The following is an 18,654-nucleotide window of genomic DNA, read 5'->3' on the forward strand; positions in this document are numbered from 1 at the left end:
AATAAAATCAACATTTGTCAGTCATATGACAGAACAGTAAGGAAGATGTTGGCATAATTGCCATCTTTGCTCATAAAAGACAGATGTGAACAGAAAATCCTCAACCATACAACTGTACATTAGAGAAATTGTTCAATTTTACTATTACTATCCACCACGATTGTGACGCATCATCTGTCACACAGATAACGACAGTTTACATTTAGTTAGTATAAGGTACGTAAATGGGCCCCAAGGAGTGACAAAATAATTAGGTCGGCAGGCCCACAATGTACCACACAATCCTTCCCTGTACTAAATGATTCTTATACAACACCCTAGGAGCACATCTTTAAATAAAATCAACATTTGTCAGTCATATGACAGAACAGTAAGAAAGATGTTGGCATAATTGCCATCTTTGCTCATAAAAGACAGATGTGAACAGAAAATCCTCAACCATACAACTGTACATTAGATAAATTGTTCAATTTTACTGTTACCATCCACTACGACTGTGGCACATCGTCTGTCACACAGATAACGACAGTTTACATTTAGCTAGTATTAGGTTAAAACGTGTGCTGAGCACACTTATTTACAGAAGCGAACATGGATCACCTATGCGAGACACAAGGGGTAACTCAAAAGCTTCCACCTGAGATGCCTGTGGAACATTCGGTACATACAGTGGCAGGACAAAGTACCCAACACAGAGGTTCTGGGACGCACCAATATGAACAGCATGTTCTCCATTCTCAGCAAGAGGCGCCTTCACTGGCTCGGCCACGTCAAGAGAATGGACACAGGCCGCATCCCCAAGGACCTGCTATATGTTGAGCTAGCAGAAGGTGCACGACCGACTGGATGGCCATGCCTACATTACAAAGAGATCTTGAGGAAGGACATGAAGCGGGCCAACATCAACATCAACAGGTTCTGATTTGTAAACAAGGAGATTTTGACAGATGTGAACAGAGAAGTTTAGTGAGCTTCAGAAGACTTTGCACCATTGTATCTGCTTCAGTCAATCAAAAATCCAGGTTATGTAAATAAGAAGAGTAGATAGATCCCTCTGGTGTAAAGCAGGACATGGCAGCAGGTTTTCTGGATGAGATTTGACATAACTCTGTTACCATGCAGATCAGTATGACATATTAGGTATATGTAGAATTGTTTTGATGCAGTCATTCTTTGGAACTGGCAGATCAATCTCTTTTCATGTATGTGATTATTTATTAAATCAAGATACATGCGTCACTTCCTATCTTCCTACCACGTACTTTCCTACCTACCTATGTATCATATATAAATAGCCTGTCAGTCCGTTTTTCTGTCAGCACTGCTATTCTTACTAGATACTGTATCTAAAGTTTCAGAAATACAACCTCAAAGCAGTTCTATGCATGGTGGAATAATAGCAGCCATTATCGTCCTTGTATTGATTGTGTTCACAGCCATTGTGTTGGTGTGTTTTAGTAAGAAGGAATACATCAGAAGGAAATTATGGAGTAAGTATATTGATAATTTTCAAATTACTTAATCAGACTGAACCAACCATACTAAACAATATATGGGAAAATTTTCTGTATTCAACAGTATTGCAAACCAGTCAGTATTTTTTTCTAATTCAGATAACTAAGTTTTGTAAGTAGCTTTGAGGATATATTTATTAAAGTTAGTTATGTGACAAGGTTTCAAAGTTCAGCAAACTGAAGAAGCATTTTTCAAGATTTGTAAGATCATTTATTTGTAAGCAATGATCCGTTCCCAATAAAAGGAATAACATTTAAATATACTAAAACATTTTGATATCAATATATCCAGGTTGATATAAACCTTCTTAATCTAAAAATCAAATCAGTTTTCCATTGTAACAGTTGCTGTTGTTCTTTTAAGATTAACATGAACTACCCTATATATTTGCTTATGGGTCAGGTTTTTATGCTGAAAATTTTATTCTTGCAAAGTAAGGGTCATCTTGCAACCTATACAAAGCTTTGATAAATCCAGGGGTAATGTTGTAATCCAAGAGAGGTTTGTAAAATGCAATAAATACTGTCAATTCAGATACTTTTTACTTATTCATACCCATTCATAAATTTGTGTATGGTATGCTCTATGTTGGTCAGTTTCATAACATATTCATTAGACAGTACTTGTATCTGCAGCTATCTGGAGTGTAATAATTTGAAAATATTACTTAATAATTAAATATTATATAACATGAGGTATCTATCTGTTGTTTACTGTGATTGTCTACTAGTAAGTATATTGCTTCCAGTTTCCTTCATGTTTGAACAACCTGTACTTCTATTATATTTCGTGTTTTGCTGTAAAACACTATTTTTGATGCAACAGAAGCTATGATTGATTTATATTTTCAATTACCATAAGTTAGAATTAATTCACATCTGTTATTTTCCAAATTTTTAGTGAGTAGTAGAGTTTGTAACTTTTTGCGCATGTTTGACCTTAATCCCTTAGCTTGTAAAAGCAGTATCTACTTTGCTTTTCCATGTGACAACCCCGTGATTGAGCTGCGAGTTTGATACTTGCTCAGTGCCAAGTTACAGAATGTGGTTATTTAAACTCCCTGTGATCTTGCCACACAATTGACACATGTTCTTTTGCTGCCTTTAATAGATTGCACAGACTGTATAAGCAGAGTGTTCATTACAGACCGAAGTCTTTAGATAATAATATAATAACCTGCATATGATAGTGAGGACAAGGACGCCTATTTGGACGATATTTATGACTGGATGATGACAGTTTACACTGACTACATAAGATGGAGAATTTCAAAACTTAAATATGGATGAATTCTTGGACTTTGTACCAGATGACATTAGATATTGACGTTTAGAGGATCCTGTGAATAACAAAAATGTGGACTTAACTTTCATTGTTGTTAATAAGATGTATGAAATGTAGTATATTGTTCAACATAGTGAATTGGATTAGTCTGAACAGCTTTTATTGGCATGTGACCTATACTTGAATTCATGGATTTATCATGGATTTAAAATGTCAAGAGTTATGGATTTTAATGGATTCAGAAGTTTCTTTGTGACATAGTCCACTTAATAATTGTTTCATTACTCTTTGGTCTTAAATTTAGAAACAAAAAGTATCAAAAACCATGAAGTTTATTAAATTTACAAACAATTAATTTCTCAAAGTTACAAAGTGAACATTTGAGAGAAACTTGAATATTGTTTATTAAATCCAAAATAATCCTAAATTCCTATGACTGTGAAATAGTGGTCTGCCTCACATTGCTCGCCTGAACCCCTGCTGTATCATACCAAAGACATATAAAAATGGTACTAGCAGCTGCCTTGCTTGGCACTCAGCATTAAGAAGTTAGTGTTAGGACTGGTCGGCCTAGTGTTAGATTAATATGACTAAGTGGGACATGATGCTACATGTCTGCTGCATGATGCCGCAGTGCTAGAGATCACAATAAACTGCTGAACTGCAGACATCATAGCGACCCTAAACACCAAGATAAATGCTTAAGTATCAAAAATGAGTGGGAAAGGTTATGGGAAACTCTGACTAATAGACTAGATATTACTAATAATAGTCCCAGGCAGCTTCATTAACTAGTCGTCAAAGGTCGCAAACAAAAACCGACTGTCTTTTGATCTCAATGACTTTGAGCAACTGCTTAATCCGTCAGTTGTTTAATGTGTGAATACCTGTTTTCATGCCTAATTATTCCAACTGCCCTACCAAAGAGTCAGTAGTGTGTTTCACAATTACAAGTAAGCTGTAAATTGGTAGTTTATTTAGGAGCCATTTCAACTGATAATGAGATACGTGCTTGCATGTGTGCGCATATATATATATATATATTAGTTCATGTACACAGCTGCAGTTTCCTGATTTGATGGGGATGCATTTAAACTATCAGGTTGTTTTTTTTAATGAGACATTAAATGACAAGCAGAGTATGGTACTGCTAAATGTTCAGTTATTTCTCTACAATGGAGAAGATATCAACTCTTTTCATTAGCAATTAAAAATACCAAGTGGGGATGCAGTATCCTTGTGTGGAATTTCTTGAGTTTTTTAATTTAATTTTTTTGCCAAATAGCTAAAACTACATGTATCTTGGTAGCATACTATTACTGCTAACAAATATTCATGTGAAATAATAATAATATGGATAAACTACTAATAATGATAATAATGCTACTTGGTTCATAGTACATAAATTTGTCATGAATGGTCACTTTTGCCATTTCCCATGGATGGATCTTGTAGGCAAGTCTGACTTTATAAAGATCTGCATTAATTTCCTTCTGTTGCTTCATTTGCCAAATAAAAGACTTGATGTGTAATGTTTAATGGTGCTAGTTTCATTCAGTTCCATTTTTGTCGAAGATATTTAACTTTTATATTATTCTTACAGCATTATATATACTGCTAAAATTAGACAAATAAACCAGACAATTGAAAACATTTTAATAATAAATTATTTGAGGAAACATCTTTACATTCCACAAATTAAAAGATTAGCATTTTATTTAAGTGTTAGATAAATCATAATGTAGAATTTCAATACTAAAGGAAGGAGAACTTTGACAAAACAAAGGTGAGCACTAATGATGAAGTCACAAAGACAAATGATAAATATATCTCTAATATAAAGCATGTCTTCTATTCATCAGATTGACTCAAGGAATTGTATTTCTACAGTTGTTGATGTCAGATGCCAAGAACATGTTTACTTGCATTATATACATGTAGTTGGTGTGGCTATCAGAATGTTGTTCCTAGATCATCTTGACTTGTAAAGTACATATAGATCCCCCCATTCTTGCAGATACTTGCACAGTGGGAACATAGTGCATTAAACAACCATACAAAATTCACAGTAAAATACCCCTTTCAAATATCTAGTCTCTAAGCATACTTATGCTATTTCAGTAAGAATAACTTGTAACAAGGTTCGTATGGTCTTTGAAGGTCTTTCAGAGCTTTGGAAAATTGAGGTAGCATTTTCAAGGCCTTGAACATTTGGAAAAATTGAGCAGATTACCCTGAGGTCTTTAAAAGTCTTTGACAGTTGAATTAAACCCCAAAATTGTAATTTCTTTCCATAATTACAAATAAAATTGTCCAAGTTTGTTAGATTCGGATGTATAGTCTGACAATGCCAACCTGTTTGTTTGTATCCCCTACTTACTGATTTCAATAATGGAAACCTTTAATGTGATAAAATGTGCAAGGAACTTAGTTAATTCATTCATTGATTTATAATTTCTAACCTGACTGTGAGTAGAGTGGCCCTAGCAATGCCATCATCTGCGCGTTTCATGCTTAACATAAGTTTTCAGTAGAATAGATGGACTTGCTCGAGATCCATTTCCAGTTCCTGTACAAGTCCAGTTTCAGTAAAGGGGTGTGTGCACAGGTTCAGATGTACATATGTCATCTGATTCTGTTATTTACAATGTCAAATCAAGCAAAGGAAAAGAATGACAACAACAAATATGCCTTTCATGTAGGTTTAACAAGCGGTTTAATTTCTGTGTTCATATGTGCGAAGATATATAATTCCAAACTCTCAATGTCATAGTGATTTACGGAATTATCAGACAGTTACGAAATAGGATGAATTACGTTGTTATGTTGTCTGATGGAAATAAAGCAGTCTGTACTGTATGCAATATGGCGCCACCTTAGTATGGAAAGTCCGTTAAGCATGACATGTGCAGGGGATGCCAGTATTAGTGTCATTCTGGTCAAGTCAGGTTATAAATTATACATCAATGATTCAATTGACTTAGTTCAGTGCATTTTTATTACATTAAATGCTTTTGTTATTGAAATCGGTAGGGGGGTACAAACAAATGTTGATGTATAGACAGATTGTAGTCAAGTTTTCCTGGTTTCTTTCTTTTGATGACTGTTCAGTTTCATTGCCACCACAATAACAAACGAGCATTTGATTGGCCATCCAAAGTTGGCCTTGGCGGCAACTTCAATAACACATGCACTTTTCATCAAAGCAAGCCGGAAACACCCTTCATCAAAGGAAGTCAGCACAATAACTATTTTCAGCATGTTTTTTGTTTTCTAATTGCATGGTGTTTGTTTTTCATAATCATATCGTTATATATGTTTTTAGGTGTTATCTAATGTTGTAAAGCACTTAGAGCTTCTGAAAATTAGGTGCTATATAAAGTCCTCATTGTTATTATTATTATTATTATTATTATTATTATAATTATTATTATTATAATCACAAATAAAATTGACTGAGGTCATCAGATTCGGATGTAATCAGTGTTCCTGGCTTCTTTCTTTTGATGAATTGTTCAATTTGCTTGGACAAGTCCATCAGCTTTGGCCAGTCAAAATGTTCATTACACTAATTCATGACTTTTTTAAACAAGACTGTTAAGGTGGTGCTCTATAGTTTCATATTTTGCATAGGGTTAGAATTTTAAAGAGAAAGAATTTCCCTGGGTTTCCTCACTGGTTATACTGGCTACTTAAAAAAGATGTTGTATATCTTAGGTATTGTTCAAAAAACCTGTAATTCCCTTTATTTTGATGTATGATTGATGGTTGTAGTGTGGGTTATAGAGTATGCAGCTTGGACTTACTCAGATGAGCATCTTTCAAAAACTGCTAGCTCTACTTGGTCATTTTCAATTCCTGGACTTCAGAGGTAAATTGTAATAAAAAGAGCCGATACCTTTTTTTTTACATTTTATACATGTAGTAATTCATCCAGTGCACTTTCAAAAGCTGGTATTGTCTAACTCGTTTTCCCTATTTTAATAGGTGCTAAAGATAGTGTACTTCAGACAAATTCAGGCAGATTTTTTTAGCATAAGGGAGCAGTCATTTTAGTTACCAGTGTGCTTAGATCATGTACAGTTTACATAAGTACAGTATCCAAAGAAATGTCAGCCACATTACATCAAAGTAGCATAGAGATATGCCATCATTCTCTCCACTGTGCATGCTTCAAATGCAAACAACTTCACCTTGCAGACGTCACTCTTTCAAAAATACATAATAACTGATGAGCGCCCATTTTATCCAATTGAATTTTGGTTACATTGAATAAGCACTCACTCTGTGTCAAATGCACTTGGGATAAGAACATAGGAAAAGATGACAGCAGTGTCTTTACTTTCCAAAATGAATGAAGAGAAAAAACAGCAGCTATAATAATGTATTTAAAGCAATGCTGATGTCTGTTAAGAGAACAATTTTGTATTAAATCTGATGCATAAGTTACCTAGTTCTGAAATAACAATGAATGTTAACCTATCTTCCAGATCATATAAAGCAATTTTAGGAAATTAATAGGTTGAATTTCATCATTAACAGCATTGTAGTGTTTTACGTTCATTGTTTTCTCATATATAACCTGTATAAACAATGTTAGCAAAAATAGGTCTTGGAAATCTATGTTTTTGTGGTCTTTGAAAGTTTGGGAAAAGTCTTTGAATTTATCATTCAGAGTTCAGTATGAATCCTGTGTCAATTAATTTATTTTGTCTCCTTAGTGTTTAGAGAAGAAGAGACTGTAGAGCATTATCCTGATGAAGGAAATGCCTTGATGGGAGTGGAGACTGTAGAGTATAATCCTGAGTGGAGACTGTAGAGTATAATCCTGGTGAAGGAAATGCCTTGATGGGAGTGGAGACTGTAGAGTATAATCCTGGTGAAGGAAATGCCTTGATGGGAGTGGAGACTGTAGAGTATAATCCTGGTGAAGGAAATGCCTTGATGGGAGTGGAGACTGTAGAGTATAATCCTGACGAAGGAAATGCCTTGATGGGAGTGGAGACTGTAGAGTATAATCCTGACGAAGGAAATGCCTTGATGGGAGTGGAGACTGTAGAGTATAATCCTGACGAAGGAAATGCCTTGATGGGAGTGGAGACTGTAGAGTATAATCCTGACGAAGGAAATGCCTTGATGGGAGTGGAGACTGTAGAGTATAATCCTGACGAAGGAAATGCCTTGATGGGAGTGGAGACTGTAGAGTATAATCCTGACGAAGGAAATGCCTTGATGGGAGTGGAGACTGTAGAGTATAATCCTGACGAAGGAAATGCCTTGATGGGAGTGGAGACTGTAGAGTATAATCCTGACGAAGGAAATGCCTTGATGGGAGTGGAGACTGTAGAGTATAATCCTGGTGAAGGAAATGCCTTGATGGGAGTGGAGACTGTAGAGTATAATCCTGACGAAGGAAATGCCTTGATGGGAGTGGAGACTGTAGAGTATAATCCTGACGAAGGAAATGCCTTGATGGGAGTGGAGACTGTAGAGTATAATCCTGATGAAGGAAATGCCTTGATGGGAGTGGAGACTGTAGAGTATAATCCTGACGAAGGAAATGCCTTGATGGGAGTGGAGACTGTAGAGTATAATCCTGGTGAAGGAAATGCCTTGATGGGAGTGGAGACTGTAGAGTATAATCCTGGTGAAGGAAATGCCTTGATGGGAGTGGAGACTGTAGAGTATAATCCTGATGAACGAAATGCCTTGATAGGAGTGGAGACCTCAGCAAAAGGTAATATGAATCGTATTGTACTCTGTCTGTGTCATATGCATTGTATTATTTACAGTTAAGTTACACAGTGTCATGCCTTATTTTAGTTAATGATAATTTTCTTTATAAACAGAATCAAGTATAATAGTAAATAAACTAGTCATACAATTTAAAATAGATCTTTTAACTTGTTGAGTCTGTTTCATATTGTTGTTCTTTGTCTTTTAAGTTAACAAGAGCTGATTATTCCACATCCTTGGTCAGTGTTCATTACAAGACTTGTTTGCATTCATTCTACATTCTTATTTTGTGCTTCATTTAATTCATTTTGTGAATGTGCTCATAGTTCATTTTTGTTAAAATAAAAATGTTGAGTATGTTCTCTTCAGAAATTATTTTTATATATCTGTGATTTGTAATGTTGAAACACATCTTTCAAAAGTGCTTCTATTATGTTTGCTATTGTCAAAAGATGTCATTTCCTATTAAAAAGGTGTAAGGGAGCCATCTTGAAATTTAGAGTGAATGTTAGAATACAAGGTCACTCATCTGATGACGTAATGTGGTTTTATATCTGGTTGCATGATTTTACTGCATGTTACTCGACTAAACAATGCATGTATACATATTACCTTTAAGAGTGAAAGAAGTCAATTTTATTTTTGAGTTGAGGTGAACTAAAAAGTTAGGCTATTTCATTTCTGCATGATGACTTGATTTTTGTAAACTTGCCTTCACCAAACTTATTGGTTATTGGTCCCTTGATGATATCAAGAAAAGACTTGTCAGTTGGGCAATCATCAGTTATAGTCTATGTAGCCTTGACTGAAAAAGAAAAACGACAAGTAGCAGACTGGTGGATACTTTTGGATGTACTTTTGTGCATAGGTTGATGAAAATAATGCTATTTTAAGTATCCTATCAGTTTTTGTGATTTTATAAAAATAAATGAAAGCATGTTGGTATTGCTATTAGAAATTTGTTTCTAGATCGTCATGGGTCTTGAAGGACTTATTTATTCTCATTCTTCCAGATACTTGTTTGCTTGAAGGACTTATTTATTCTCATCCTTCCAGATACTTGTTTGCTTGTAGGACTTATTTATTCTCATTCTTCCAGGTACTTGTTTGCTTGTAGGACTTATTTATTCTCATTCTTCCAGGTACTTGTTTGCTTGTAGGACTTATTTATTCTCATTCTTCCAGGTACTTGTTTGCTTGTAGGACTTATTTATTCTCATTCTTCCAGATACTTGTTTGCTTGTAGGACTTATTTATTCTAATTCTTCCAGGTACTTGTTTGCTTGTAGGACTTATTTATTCTCATTCTTCCAGGTACTTGTTTGCTTGTAGGACTTATTTATTCTCATTCTTCCAGATACTTGTTTGCTTGTAGGACTTATTTATTCTAATTCTTCCAGGTACTTGTTTGCTTGTAGGACTTATTTATTCTCATTCTTCCAGATACTTGTTTAATGCAGTGGATGCAGATTTATTAAACAACCATAAAAATGCACAACAAAAGAAACCTTGACATATATATAATTTGCTTATAATAGATTTAGAAGGAAAGCTTTTAGTGAAATTAATTTCTTTCTTAGCACCAGCAGAAGCTATATTGTATAATCGCAGTGAAAAAGGTGCTGTGGTGGCTGAGGAGACCTCACCAAAAGGGCAAACTGGAGTATATTGTAGTATGACTGTGCTGTATTCCTTTTCGTTTGTGAGGTTGAGTTAAATAACATATATACTTGCGCTTAAGTCAGCTTCTTGATAATGTTATGGAGTACAAGAAAATTAAACATTAAAGTACTTGGTCACAAGACAAAATTCCCTCTTACTCAAGCCAGTTTCAAGGTTTAAATGCGTATTGTAACTGGCTTGGATTGCTGTCGGAAAACAACACAAAAATCTAATTATAAACGAACGAGATGCCAAAATAACCACCTTGCCAATGTTTGTATTTTTAGGTTCCAACTTTCTTCTAAAGTCACTCATCCCAATTATTTAATTTTTTATTTTGTTAATTCTTTTTTAGCAATTCCAGTCCTAATGCCAGTGTGATTGGAGAATATATTTGAATTAGAAAGCAATTTGAAGTAAATTATGTTTCTCAGAGATTACTTAACTGATCACATTACTTGAAAACTGTCCCAACCACCCTGCCATGCACACATCCACCATGGTATATCACTAAGGTCAAGAACTACCAACACCTTTTGGTGAGAAGGAGAGGTAATGGGCAATAGTCATTGCCCCGTGTCTCAATGATGCAGACAAAAACGTCAAATTTTCATATTTTTTTTATCAGGGCTGTATTGAGGAGGTAGCAGGCTGATATCCTAACATTAATGTGATCAGGCTTTTATTATTGGAGTAACATAATTTGCTGAAAAAATGTGCTTTTCGATGCAGTTGTTTGAATCATTAAGTATTAGCTGTCAAAGTCAGGGCTGCTGTTCATGTTTGTTTACTGGACTCTTTTTACTACCAGGAAACCCAACATATATTTTTATCACTGCAAAGACAACACAAAAACTTGGTTACCATAACATGCACTTCTTATACCATGTTAGGAAATGATGAATGAAATGGAACTATTAAGAATGAAATGTTTCACTGAAATAATTTAATATAAGGAAAATCTTTTCATATTTAATAACATTGGAAAACAAGCTAATATAAATTTAGCACATGTGTAGTAATGGTAATTGCTGCATTAATTTTACTTGAAACAGTTTCAAGACAACACGAGATTCTTGAATGTGAAACCACTTGTCATAGATTCATTCTATTTTGATACTACATACTTAGCGGACTAGTCTGAATTGAAGTTAAATGGTGCCAGATATCATTAAAAAATGGGCTGTATCGATGTGACTGTTGGATGTTATATGACTGAAAAATGAGGAGAGGGATTTTCTTAAACTTAAAAACGTGTTGTACCAGAATCTCATTAAGGGACGAACCATGGCAGGTCAAGGATACTACAACGGTCATTATTTGTGGAGTTTATGACTACTTGCGAAAGTTACTGTAGACATATAAACCAGTTAAAGTGAGTGTTATGCATAACTAATTTATCCATTTCTTTTGTGTCTACACTGTTCCACATGGTAAGTAGCAAAAACAAATGTACATTAAATAAAATAAATATGTACATTTTTCATAGTTTTCTGTAATTATGGCATGTAATATATAGATTCCTATTTTTATGCTCAGATTATGCTTTTTGCCACTTTTATTAGAATAAATTATGCTTATAGCTCTTCTGGGGTTTGGCATGTATGAACCTACAACAAAGCAGTTCAAGTTCACATTTAGTACAATCTCCCTTTGATTGGGTACCCAGGTAACCGATTGATAGGATTGGTGGGTACCTGATAGAAATTTCCAAAAATTTTGACATCTCTATCTACATCAAAGCAAAGATAATTTAAATTCTAGAAGAAAAGATGAATGGCAATCATGGTGTGATATTTCTAAGAACTACAAATGAGGTTTCTTGTATAATAATGGTTTGGACTGTTACCAGTGGCCTCCAGATTAAATGGATGAACGTTACAGACTTGATTGTACTACACAAATTAGATAAATATTTTTATGATCTCTTTGTAAAGAAAATAAAGTGAACATTCTTATGCAGTGGTGGATGAATATTTTCACATGCTTTCTTTTTTCCAGTACAAAATTATTTGTTTTATATGCATTAATCTATTTGACACAAGCAGAATAGGCAGTATGAATATTCTAGGATCTTCAAATAGTTTTTGCTTAATATAACCATAATCTAATTTGCTTGAGATTCAGTTTCATCATTATTTGCAGAGACTGAGATGGCAGGTTGTGTCAGAGAAATTTTTTACATTAGAGGAGAAAACACCAGCAATTAGCAGCTAAAATATTCATGATCTGTTATCTTAATAAAATTCGGTGACTATGTCCATGCTTTGTTGTGTGTGTGTGTGTGTGTGTGTGTGTGTGTGTGTGTTTGTATGTGTGTGTTGTATTTGGCATTATTTCATTTAATAATTTATCCACGTTTCTAAGAGACATATGAAAAACGTGACCAGTTGCATGGTGAAAATAAAGCTTTCTTGCAGTTTCATGTATTTTCTGTTTTTGAGAAAGTGTATATGCTATTACATAAAGAATATAAATGACAATTGATATCTACACTCCTCTTTAAATGGCACATATATGTCATTTACTTGTATCTGCACTCTTCTTTAAATGGCACATATATGTCAAATACTTGTATCTGCACTCTTCTTTAAATGGCACATATATGTCAAATACTTGAATCTGCACTCTTCTTTAAATGGCACATATATGTCAAATACTTGTATCTACACTCGTCTTTAAATGGCACATATATGTCAAATACTTGTATCTGCATTCTTCTTTAAATGGCACATATATGTCAAATACTTGTATCTACACTCCTCTTTAAATGGCACATATATGTCAAGAGCATGATTTAAATAACATGAAACATTTAACTCCTTGACCCCACATGCCAAATTTATGCATCCGGAGGTTGTACCCTTCTTCCAGGCTCTGTAATGTCAACAACATTTACATTACACCAAAGAACATAGTCTTACAGAAAAGGAGAAAAATATAGTTCAGCATTGACACCAAATAATATATATACTTTCTACTCGCATTAAGTAATACTGCAGAAAAATTAAATTTTTGAAACCAAATTTTGTTGTGTTCACAAACGGTCTGATTTGGAACCAGATTTGTGCTTGTATTTTAGACCTTCTGGCATTGGATCTAAGGTATACCAATTGAGACTGCACACTGAAGATGACTCTTTGCAGTAAGTAGTATAAGTTTGAGATTTGGAGTATAACGTGGCCAGGACATGAAAGTCCTGGGTCCAATATGCCAAATAAAAACATAAAAAAAAGTATAATTTTCACCCTTCTGCATACACACATAGGAAATGGCCAATCAAAAATACTGTCTTTTATACACCTGATCATCCTGTAGTAACCTTCAAAATGCATTTTATATTCCCATTTCATGCTAAAATGAAACGAATCTCCAGTGGTCAATCAGTTGAGGATATTTTAAGGTTGAGATCACTGGTATCTTTATAAATGAGCTAGATACGAACAGAGTGTTTTTAATTTTACAGGTGTGCAAGCCATCAAAAGACATTTAATAAACCAATATAGAACTATGACAGCTGTATCCCTTTCTCCTTGCTATGAAGAGAACTTTGAAGATGTTTCAAAAGTGTACTGTGACTTGGACATCATTAGCCTGGGAGAAAATGTGGAAGGTATGGAATATATCAGTCTAACAGTTGCATCTTACAAGGAAATACTGGGTGGTGATGATAAGACTGTAGGGACTGCAGACAATGTTTGGCCAATACCGGCCGTGATTCTTGGTGAATGTGGAAGTGGCAAATCTAGTTGGTGCAAGAATCTAGTTAACAAGTGGTGTCAGTATCATGATAAAAATGAAATGAATTTAAAAGAGAGTGACTTGGGTGTACCAGAGCTTGCAAAGTTTGACATTCTTTTTTATATTACTTTACAGAATAAAGGAGAAGGTTTATCCTTCCTGGAATATGTAAGGAATACTTTATTTGTAAATGCTACTGAGTACTTTGAATACATCATTAGTTTTAACCAGGAACCTATGGCATCCATTCTTGTTTTGATTGATGGTTTTGATGAGGTGACATGTGAACTTGAGGAGCAGAGTTTGAACTTATTAAGGGAGAACAAACAATGTTCCATAGTTGTTACATCCAGATCCAGTGGTTTAGATTGTTTGCAACTGAAACCACTACGAATATTCCAGATACAGGGAATGAGTCACAGTAGATCTAGGGAATATGCAAAGAAAGTTTTAGACATTCTCAGTGAACGACGTGTAGAAAAACTAAATGTGGATCTCTTTTGGAAGTTTGCAAAAAATATGCAAGTACTCAGCATGTGTCAGCTCCCTCTACTGTGCTTGTCTTTGATAATGTTTTGGATTGAGAGTAAAGCTCTTTCAGTTGACCTAACAGATGTCCTTCTTTCTATTATTGAATATTACTTGCAACGTGTAATGACCAGGGAAAAGTACAAGAATAATATTTGCCAAGTTTTGGAGCAGCAGCACTTCGATATATCCAAATTTATTGCAAAAACAAAGCATAAGAAATACCTGAGAGACCATGGCTATCTGTTAAAGGTTATCAGTAGTGTAGCTGAAAAGCTCTGGTATTCGCAGATGCAGGTCAGTGCTGACAAGAACAGTGCAGAAATTGAACCTAGCCTAAAGGACAATGGGATCTATGTTGAGCTGTATGTTGAAACAGGAATTTTGAAAAAGACATTTAAAGAAAAAGCTGAAATAAAAAGAACCGACATTACATTCAGCCACTCTCTGTTGTTTGATTTTTTTTGTAGCGTCATCGATAGCATTGGAAAAGCGAGATTCATGTACCAAATATATGACCTCGACAAAGGCTGTTGTTGAGAATAGTTATATGATTCACATACTGTGTCAATAATGAAAATAATGAGAAAGATATGGATACGAAACGTATGTTGTCAGACCAAAAAATATTATGCAATATAGAATGTAAGGACCAACTGTTACAGGGTGGGACGCCAGTCAAATGGATTCAGACATTAATGTATAGAGATGAGCTAAGCAGTGCAAAACTTTCAATTCTTACTGAAGGGTTGAAATTTACAAAAGAACTTACAGTCTTTCTTCTGCAGCTTTATGAAAATAGAAACGAATGCATATTCCGACTACCCATATTGCCCAAGTTACAAGCTCTTCAAGTAGATTTAGAAAATTGTACATTATTACTACATGAAGAATGGGAATGGAGCAAAGAAATTTTTTCTGAACTACACATATTTGTGCTAAAGTCTGTTAAGATAGATGTAAGAACAACAGGATACATTGTGGAGGCACTTGGCACCTGCCAGGATCTCCTTACACTTGAACTTTGCCCCAAAGATGATGCTGATGAACAGATACTTACATTGGGTAACCAGAAGGCGTTTCTCCCCTGGGGTTGTCTAGCACATGGCATTACACATATGAAAAAATTAGGCATAGTCCGATTATATAATCTTACAATTGGAAGGCAATTATCTACACTAATTGATAGTCTATGCAAGTGTCCAAACCTGGAAATTCTAGATCTTTTGAATTTGAAAGAGATAGACTCAGACGATATGGCAAAAATTAATACCAGTGATAGAATATTGTGTGACTGCATGCACCACATAGTGAAGAGTTCCAAGAATGGCTACAATATTCCCAAGACAGTACTGCTCACAAAGAATGTAATGTCTGCAAATTCTTGGTTAGTACTGAGTAAGCGGTTAGAGACTTTGTCTCCCAGTATTTTGCATGTAGACCAGGTGTATCAATCAGGTCTGGTCCTGAATGAGCTATTCCAGGGAATTGGCAGGTGTAAAAATCTAACTATTCTGTCCATCTGTTGCATTCATGCTTTAAATGATTCAGTGGAATTCTCTGGCTTAAAAGCTCTACACAAGCTTAGGAAATTGACCCTATGCAAAATTACATTACCTGATTCATCTTGGAAGGAAATGTTTACTATAATTGGCAAGCTAACCAAGTTAAAAGAAATATCACTGGCTCATTTGGAGATGAAGACTTGTTTTATCAAGGTAGAAAAGTTATTAAAACTGATGATTCTAGAGATGAGGGAAATTGAGCTGGAAGAAGCATTGTGGACAAGGTTCGCAAACAAAATCATGATAGTGCCCAAACTGAAAAAGTTGCAATTGATCTCTTGTAAAATGTCCAGGAAGGGATATTCACATTTCTATGATACATTGAAACATTCGTCCTTTCATGTGATGAATACACAGGCATCAACTATTGAGGAAGGCAGTATGCTTTCTTTAAATATGGTTGTAACATCAGATGTCTCTGCAAGTTGAATATATAATTTGTAAAAAAAGCAGAAATGTGTTTCAAAATAGCTGTCACAAACAATTGATTTGCAGTCTCTGTGTATCGTGTATCGATATAACCATACCTTTAATGATGTAATGAGATGTGCCAGCATTATTGCCTGAAGAATTTATTTCCCAGATCTTGGATAAACCTTGGGGTCCACAAATGTCACTTAATGAAATTGTTTTCCATACATTGCTGCCTATTGAAAGAAATGTATGCCAAGCAGCACTCTGTCCGATTCACCTATCATGGCAGCACTGTCCCCAAACGTCATAATCAATGACAAAGCTAATGCCAGTATTGCAAAGAACAGCGCAGCATTTTACAGACTATATGCCAAGGTCTGCAATAGAAGAGGCATTAGTTGACAAAGTTGAGGGTGTACAGAGCGAAAGTACTCCCTATGCTATTATACACCTGCAAAACCTGGACAGTTTACCAGCGGCATGTGAAGTAGCTGAACCACTTCAACACATCTTGCCTCAGAAGACTCATCATCATCAAGACACGATCCTGGATATTGCATTCCTTGCCCAAGCAACCCTTCCCAGTATCTATTCTATATTGATGCAGTCACAGTTGTGATGGGCAGGCCATGTAAGTAGTGAAAGGGGTCACCCTACGGACAATGGGAATTAGCATTACAGGGACCCCTGGGTCACTCTACGGACAAGGGAAATTTAACATGGAGAAAAATCGTGGGTCACTCTACGGACAAGGGGAATTAACATGGAGAAAAATCGTGGGTCACTCTACGGACAAGGGGAATTTAACATGGCTATAAATCGTGGGTCACTCTACGGACAAGGGGAATTTAACATGGGATTTTTTTTAAAAATTTTTTTTAAAAAAGGGGTAGGCAATTCAAAGACTATCTCTTTTCGAGAAATATGGCTGGCCCTGAAAAGGGCCTTTGGGTTTTATGTTAATGTATTCATTAACATAAATGGCACCGCATTGGTCTTCTTCTTGTTCTTAGGCTACGTCTCACTGTTGGTCCGTACATCAGCACTCTTTTCAGGCATCCTTGTCTTTCAACGTAGATTCTACGTATCCACAGGCTGGTGTTGGTCCTGTGGACAACGGTCCACTTCGATCGGACATACATGAGCAAGTCTGTCCGAAACATCATGGAAGACACAAGGGTGGATGACTCAACTGTAGTCCACATCTTGAAGCGACGAGAACAGGTGAATCAATGCAGTCAACGGCGCTTATTTATAGGCGGAGGAAGGATTGAAACGGATTGAGTTCATTTACCAATCCGAACACGCGTTACAAAATTCAGCCAGCCGCATCCAATCCGAAGAGAGCAGTCTGTGACGTCACGTAGTCAATATAGATTCGCTAGCGCTTGTGTGCAGTCAATCTATGCGACAGTGATTCAACATGACGGAAACTCAGAAAACGATCCAGTGGGGTGCACCAGCAGGGGAGACTGCCCAAGGGAACCCGGACTTACTTTCAGAAGAGGTGAATTGGGATTTTGTGGATTTTCTCTCCTCGCAAGAATTTGTTCCGGAACCTTCGTTACTTTCTTCATTACCGCAAGTGGAGAATTTTAGACAGAGACAGAAAGAAGAATTGGAGAAATTTATACAACGACAAAAGGAAGCGGAACAGACTTTTCTCCTACAGCAACAGCAACAAGAAGAAGAGGTAAGAAAAAAACAACAGCAACAACAGCAAGAAGAAGTAGCAGCAAAGAAACAAGAGGGTGAAAATCAAACGGTCACGGTACTGTTGGACATTTTAGCGGAGTTAAGAAGTCTGAAACAAATGTATCAGACTTCTTTATCACGACCGAAGAGAATACGACCTTCCCGAGCTAAACACGTCAACCCTGTGACTAAGCCTACCGTACCACCCTTAGTGATTTCAACCCAATCATTATCATCATCATCAACATTACGCAGTCCAGAAGTAGGCCTTGGCCGTGGCAAAGGCTTAAGGCAGTTAAAATTGATTGCTTAAACTCACCCCTACACCATGAAGAAAAAAGGCCCTTTTCAGGGCCACCCACATTTCTCGAAAAGAAATACAATTTCAATTTGCCAATAACTCGAAAAAACTCACCCATGTTACCCTTTTAGTACGTGTCTGTGTATGAGTGCGTGAGTGTAGCTTCTTATTTTAAAATCACAACTCAAAGACACTTACCTTATATCATTCATT

The 18,654-nt window shown here is 35.7% G+C and overlaps 1 protein-coding gene across 1 annotated transcript in view; it reads left to right on the forward strand.

The window, feature by feature from the left end:
• Positions 1-1,354: 1,354 nt before the first annotated feature.
• LOC149808524 (uncharacterized) overlaps positions 1,355-18,654 on the forward strand; it is a 38,548-nt gene continuing 21,248 nt past the window's right edge. Inside the window, exons 1-3 of the mRNA XM_089978456.1 lie at positions 1,355-1,490; positions 7,521-8,536; positions 13,664-17,080. Of these exons, the coding sequence (XP_089834582.1) occupies positions 7,648-8,536; positions 13,664-15,006 (2,232 nt within the window). The 5' untranslated portion in view covers positions 1,355-1,490; positions 7,521-7,647 and the 3' untranslated portion in view covers positions 15,007-17,080. The remainder of the gene's footprint in view (positions 1,491-7,520; positions 8,537-13,663; positions 17,081-18,654) is intronic.

The sequence above is a fragment of the Sinohyriopsis cumingii genome, chromosome 1 (genome assembly GCF_028554795.1).
Source record: "Sinohyriopsis cumingii isolate HCF-2022 chromosome 1, ASM2855479v2, whole genome shotgun sequence".
NCBI classification, from domain to species: domain Eukaryota; kingdom Metazoa; phylum Mollusca; class Bivalvia; order Unionida; family Unionidae; genus Sinohyriopsis; species Sinohyriopsis cumingii.